The 6,498-nt window shown below is 38.0% G+C and overlaps 1 protein-coding gene across 1 annotated transcript in view; it reads left to right on the forward strand.

The window, feature by feature from the left end:
- The window catches only part of LOC107721230 (exocyst complex component 3-like protein 4), a 9,094-nt gene extending 3,606 nt beyond the window's left edge, over positions 1–5,488 (forward strand). Inside the window, exons 2-7 of the mRNA XM_016529154.1 lie at positions 1,551–1,649; positions 3,102–3,225; positions 3,517–3,639; positions 3,749–3,901; positions 3,986–4,104; positions 4,199–5,488. Of these exons, the coding sequence (XP_016384640.1) occupies positions 3,109–3,225; positions 3,517–3,639; positions 3,749–3,901; positions 3,986–4,104; positions 4,199–4,415 (729 nt within the window). The 5' untranslated portion in view covers positions 1,551–1,649; positions 3,102–3,108 and the 3' untranslated portion in view covers positions 4,416–5,488. The remainder of the gene's footprint in view (positions 1–1,550; positions 1,650–3,101; positions 3,226–3,516; positions 3,640–3,748; positions 3,902–3,985; positions 4,105–4,198) is intronic.
- The last annotated feature ends 1,010 nt before the right edge of the window (positions 5,489–6,498 follow it).

Raw genomic sequence — 6,498 nt, forward strand, 5'->3', positions numbered from 1 at the left:
CGCCATTTCAGACTGGGCAGCTCTGTTCACTTGAAGGAATTTCAGAGGCTGCTGGGACTCATGGCGTCTGCTTCAGCGGTATGTCATCTGGGCTTACTACACATGCACCCGCTGCAGTTATGGCTGAAATCTTGAGTCCCTTGGACGGCGTGAACTTTGGGCCATTTGTGCATCGCGGTCTCCCGCGACTGCATCGAAGCTCTGAGGCCATGGCGCAACCCAGATCTCTTCAGCCGGGGAGTTCCCCTGGGCTTGGTGACATCGTGCGTCGTGGTCACGACGGACGCATCGACTCGCGGATGGGGAGCAGTGTGCAAGGGCATGCCGGCTTCGGGGCTGTGGTCAGAACCTCAGAGCCGGTAGCACATAAACCGCTTATCATGGCTGCTTATACGAGCCAAGGTTTGGAATGCCCTTTGCACATTAGGGCCCACTCAACAAGGGCTATCGCCTCCTCCTGGTCGTGGTCAAGATGTAAGTCTATTCAAGATATATGCTTTGGAGCCGGCTGGTCTTCTCAGAATACCTTTGCCAGGTTTTACAAGCTGGACGTTCAGTCTTTAGCCTCCCAAGTGCTGTCGGTGAGTGACTGATTCACGTTCATGCTACCTCTATTCGTGTGTGTTATGCTGCCTTGCACAGTATTACTCTGCACGGCACTCTATGCTATTGTTGTTGTTGTCTGCCCTGTACTCAGTGCAGCTTCCTGTTATTCATGTCTGATTCACTTTGTGCTACCATTATCATGTTATGTGTTATGCTGCTTAAACACAGTTATCTCTGTGCAGCCCTTCCAGAACTGTTGTTTCTTCTGCCCTGTTCTCAGCGCAGCGTACGTTATTACTGACCAGATATGCAAATTGTATACCTGGGTTTTAGAGGCTCATTGACTTATCTCCACCTATCAGCTGCGAGCTCGCCTACAAGCGTCGCTATTGGTTATAGGAATTGTGTGTGTGTGTTCTATCTTCGCTGAGTATGTGACTTGTACAGGCTGCTCGTAGCCTCTCTCACGGCGGGATTGAATATTGTTCCCATAACGGAGAAATGTCTCCGTGATGTCTCGTGAAAGCTCGAGAGGGAACGTCTTCAATTACTATCGTAACCTCGGTTCCCTGAGAGCGGGAACGGTTCCCTCTTGAGCTTGTCAGTATTTGCATGCGATTTGCATACGTCCCGACAATTGGCCAGTCATTTGGACTGGCGTGAGCCAATAGGACTTCTGAAAGGTTGGAAGTGAAGGAGTTCCCATAACGGAGAAATGTGTCCGTGATGCCTCGTTCCCGCTCTCAGGGAACCGAGGTTACGATAGTAACCGGAGACGTTTCTTTTTGCCAGTCTATTCATATGACACATCTTTCCCATAGACTTTATCAAAACTACATCCCATGAAACACATTTCCATGTTTATTTCGCCTCAATAATATCTGACAAATTAGGTCATTTATGTGTTTTTAGATTTATTGCATAGAATTTTGGCAGTATTTAATTGTTTTTGTTTGCTTGTTTTAATTCTCTGTATGACTGACTGTGGTTACTTGTCTCTGTAGGTTTGAGTCAGCATTTGTTGAGTGGAGCAGTCCTCTCTCTAACTCCTCTCTCTGGGCAGAGTATCACATCAGCTACATCAACAGCTTTAGTGCCCTGAAGTAAGTCATTTACACAACACAATGCCCAAAAGTCATTTTCATTTAAACTTTTTTGGGAGGAGCAGAAATAATATATAGCCAGCTGCATTCTAGTTCCTTTATTTAATGAGCACCCATTTAGAAAGATTTTGTGTTTCCAAAGCCAGGAGGTCTTTAATAGAAGGAGAAAAGCTACATGGTAACATTCACATTTATATTGATGGAAGCATTTTCATTTGATATTCTAATCTTTTCATAATCATAATCATTCAGTTTAGGTGCCAGCTGTTTTTGAGCGAGTCGTTTTAAATACCATGAATAAAAAAACTAACATAACAATCAGTCACGTGATTTCTGGGAATATGTGCTACACACAGTAGAGGCAATAAGGCAGTTGGCAGGGGAAGTCCCTGACAGCGGGGAATGCCTGAAGGATGGAAACCATTGGATGTGTGTCTCCAAAACTTAAACCAAAGACCCTGGGAAATTCTAACTAAACATGAGGGGTATATGAAAAAAAATCATAAAATTAAGATGTTTTAGATGTGAATGCATTATTGATTATTTCTTAAATATTACAAAGCAGAAAACGCTGCATTACAGTACAGTTTTATTATGACAAATTCATCCTATTGTCTGCTTTGTTGTTAGGCAACCTGAAACCCTTAAGCTTATTAGCTGTAATCCAATCCATTTGCCAAATGTGAATCACTACCAAAGGTTTGGGGTCACTAAGATTATTTGTTAAGATTTTTAAATGAAATTAATACTTGTATTCCGGATCATAGTTTACACAGAAAACCCGCACAACTGTTTTCAACGCTGATAATAATAAGAAATGTTTTGTATGCATCAAGTCAGCATATTAGAATAATTTCTGAAGGATCATATGATACTGAAGACTGGAGTAATGATGCTGAAAATTCAACTTTGCCATCACAGGAAGAAATTATATTTTAAAATATATTAAAATATAAAGAAGTTATAATGAATTTTATTAATATTCAACAATATTACTGTTTTTTGATCAAGTAAATGCAGCTTTGGTGAGCATAGGAGACTTTTTTCAAAAAATCTCACAATCCCCAAAGTGTATAATGGTAGTGTTACACTATAGTGCATACACTAACAAATAATTATATCCAGGTGAATGCATTTGTATGTGTTTCATGTTAGAGAACTAAATGATTTTACTAGACTATTACAATACTATTGTGATTTCTGGGAGCATAAATCAATGTAACATTACTTAGATTACTTACAGAAAACATGTCAGTATACAGTCCTTTCAAGAATTCATCTTTGTATATAAAGATTAAGCAAAAAATATATGCAAACAAATATTGTTATTATACTTTTTATTTTACAACTGTACTGTACATAAAGTGGACATAAAGAGCAAAATACACACCGCAAACAGAAAAAAAAACACATTTTATAAACTATTTAGTTAAATTTTGTTTTTTCCTCCAGAGAGCACATGGAGAGCTATAAAGACACCTGCCCAATTCAGCTGGAGTTGGTTCAAAAAGAAATAGATAGACTGACCACCAGTTTGAGTCAAGCTGTGATGGAGAACTTCAAAACAGATGTCAAGGTGTGAGCTTCTGAAATGCACACTTTTCTCATTGTTAAACAATGGCAGTAGTTTAAGAGTCACACCAGACTCTGTGTCATGCAGATTATAACAGGCAAACAACGTTTATGTAGTATTTATTTTAATACAAAGCAATACTACATATCTGCAGGATTCCAGAAGTAAATAAATCACTGAATCACTAATAAATAATGTCTGTGAATATGCGACTGGAATTTAATAATTAACTGAATGTATACGTTTTATAGTGGAGTGAGTGAATATTAAGTATTAAATAGCTTCTGTTTGTAGCCCTTCCTCAGGAGACAGATGACAGGGAAATGGTTTTCATTTGATGAAGACTTTTTACAGCTGATCCACAGAACTAAGACTCTTTCTGAACAGAGCAAGTACATGACCCCAAAACATAAGCAGGTGAGAGTGCAAACAGTTGGTTGCATTAATATTCTCTAATGTAACCACTCTGCTACAGCTTGAGAGTGCCATAATTTTTTCTCTATTTCCAACGTTTATGTCTCTTTAGGCTTTTGTGAATGAAGCTCACTTTTTTGTGGTGAAAGAATATGTATCTCAGCTGATGAAGAATAACTACTCATGCAAAAACAGGAAGAATGAGACAGCTGCCAGTAAGATCACAAATCAGTGGGAGGAACTGAAGGAGATCTTCCAAGATATGGTACAGTCTCCATAATGCCACTCTGTACAGCTGTGCTTTTCATCAAAACATCCTAACATGTTCCTTACGTATCATTTTTTGTAGAACTCCTCCTTAGATTGGCTCCATCCAGTCGGGAACCAGCTGAGCAATATCATTGGGTGCAAAAAAAGTGATGTAAAAAGTAACCTACAGCCATTAGTTGAGAACTATCCAGATATCAGGTGAGAGTCATATTACTGGCTGTAGATTTACCATGTCTGTTAATGTAACATTGCTCATTTTACTTTAATTCAACCAATGTTTTACTCATTTCAGGAAGGGTCATCTCTCAGCTGTGCTGTACTTCCGAGGAATTATAAGAGGCAGGGAAAAGCATACTATACTACAGCAGCTGGCAGAGCTGAAACAGAGAACAGGGAATACTGGGAATAGAGAGCAGGCTTTCTTTAGTGAGATTCAAGCAGCGGTTAACACAGACTGCCTGGCTGGTACACCCTTCTCCTGTCTGTCCTTCATTGGACCGGACAGCTAATGCACTTCATTTTATTTGAAGTGGAAATAATCATTGCACTGTTTGAAAGCGACCATATGTCTAATGTATGAGCAATAAGGAATGTTTTTATTACTCTATGAATCCTTCATAGTTTTGAAACATTGTTGCCTTTTTTGGGGGAAATTGTTGAGGTAAAGAAGGGGCTAAAATGTTTTTAGTGTGTTGTGATCATATGTATGCCATTTGTTAATGTTAACTCATTAGTAAATAATGATACAATACCACTAGGCCTTAAAAAATGTGATATTTCTAGATGCCACATCCTAGTCAAGAAGCTTTCTCAAAAATGCATGCCAGTTTCAGGAATCTTCTACAAACTACTATAAGCTCACATTCAATGTTAAATTGATGTCTTTCTGATTGTCTTCACTCAGAAATTGCTTATTACTGCTGTAAGTAGTAAATAAGTAAAATATGTTGTAAATGTTGTGAACCCTATCAAAACATCTTCTCTACACCACCAGTAGTCTCTATAAACAACAAACAGCAGTGCACTTCCCAATATCTACATGCATTATTATTCTAAATTACTGATCAGTTTAGTATTTTTTCCTAAACATGTCTCTCTGTTTTTAACAATTATTATTTGAAAACGTTCATTTGGTTTTAAATTAATTTTCTGGATTTCAAACTTGGACTGTTTTTTTTTTTGGTTTTTTTGACCCTCTAGCGGTTGAAGCGTAAAACTTCATGCTACTTGCGGAGGAAGATTGTTGTTGTAATTATGTGAGTTGTGCTTCAGCTCCGCTCTAGTCTGCGCGGATGAATCTGATGGCTTGAGGCGCACCGCTGTGGCCATGCTTACAGGTGATAATCACTTTATTAGTGGATGGTCACTGACAACATCAAAGCTTCCCACATTCCAGTAAATAAATAAATACTTCTATTTTTTAAAGAAATATCAATATCTGAAACATATATTTAGTAGGAAAGCAGCTTATATACTTTTTGTTTTAAAAAGCAATGCTGACATTATTGCTATTCATATCAGGTAAGGTAAAACGGTGAACACTATTAAATGGCTAGTAGGCTAATTATAATATATGCAAATAGACTGATGAAGGTTATCTGGTTTAACTAGCCATTGTTAATAATAAAAACGTTGTTTTGTAAACCAGGTTTGTGTTTTATTAAGAGTACTGTCATTTTCCCTTTTGCTTGCAAACTCTTTCAGTTCAAGGTCTATGTGTTGCGGCTTCAAGCTAGTAGCAGCATAGTAGCCTGACCTTCTTTTCTTTATTAGCAGTTACGATGTTAATGTTGGTTAAAGGGTGAGTAGAATAATGTCACCTGGTTGTACCCAGTTTTTGAAAATGCTTATTATTGCATTCATGGAGCCAACATTTAGACACAGTTTACAGTTTAACATAATCTCCTAATTTGCCCAAAGCTTCATGGGTTGTAGGAAGGTGGACAGCGTTATCACTGTTCCAAAACCTTTGCCATATGGGTCCACAGAAGTTAATGTGAATCAGTTCACTTTAATTCCGAAGTCAGAAACTTTCCATCATATGTTTAGTCAAGTGTTATCTACTTCCTCCTCACTTCCTCTTTTCATTATTAATGATTTTCGCTGGTTAAGCATAACTTCATTTTTTAGCATGATGTCGGCTCAGGGCTGGCAAACTGAAGGTTGTTTATCAGATCCTCACAAGCCATGAGCTAAAGCCATCTTGCTTTTGTATCATCCTCCAGTTTAGAAGTAACTTATCCAAATGGAGGATTTTTGATGATAAAGCATCATGTAGCTTTTGATTTATATGTTTATTTTGTAATAAAACAACTTCACACCCCATCTGTGGTAGATTGAAAGCAGTTAGGGCATGATAATAATTTAGTTTTATCATCTTTTCAGCTGTTTACCCACAGTCTCATAAACATTATGAATATAATCTCTGCACTCCTAAAATAAACAGACCCAATAAGAGAGAGAAAAAATGGTCTGATGCCACATTGGTGAACCCATAAACAACTTAAAGAAGAAAAAAACAGACACTAATATTTTGATCTGAATGACCAAAAATGACTTGAGCAACTTTTTAACTCCATAGAGCCATAAAGT

This window comes from Sinocyclocheilus rhinocerous, unplaced genomic scaffold (genome assembly GCF_001515625.1).
Source record: "Sinocyclocheilus rhinocerous isolate Xijiao unplaced genomic scaffold, SAMN03320098_v1.1 scaffold214, whole genome shotgun sequence".
Lineage (NCBI taxonomy): Eukaryota > Metazoa > Chordata > Actinopteri > Cypriniformes > Cyprinidae > Sinocyclocheilus > Sinocyclocheilus rhinocerous.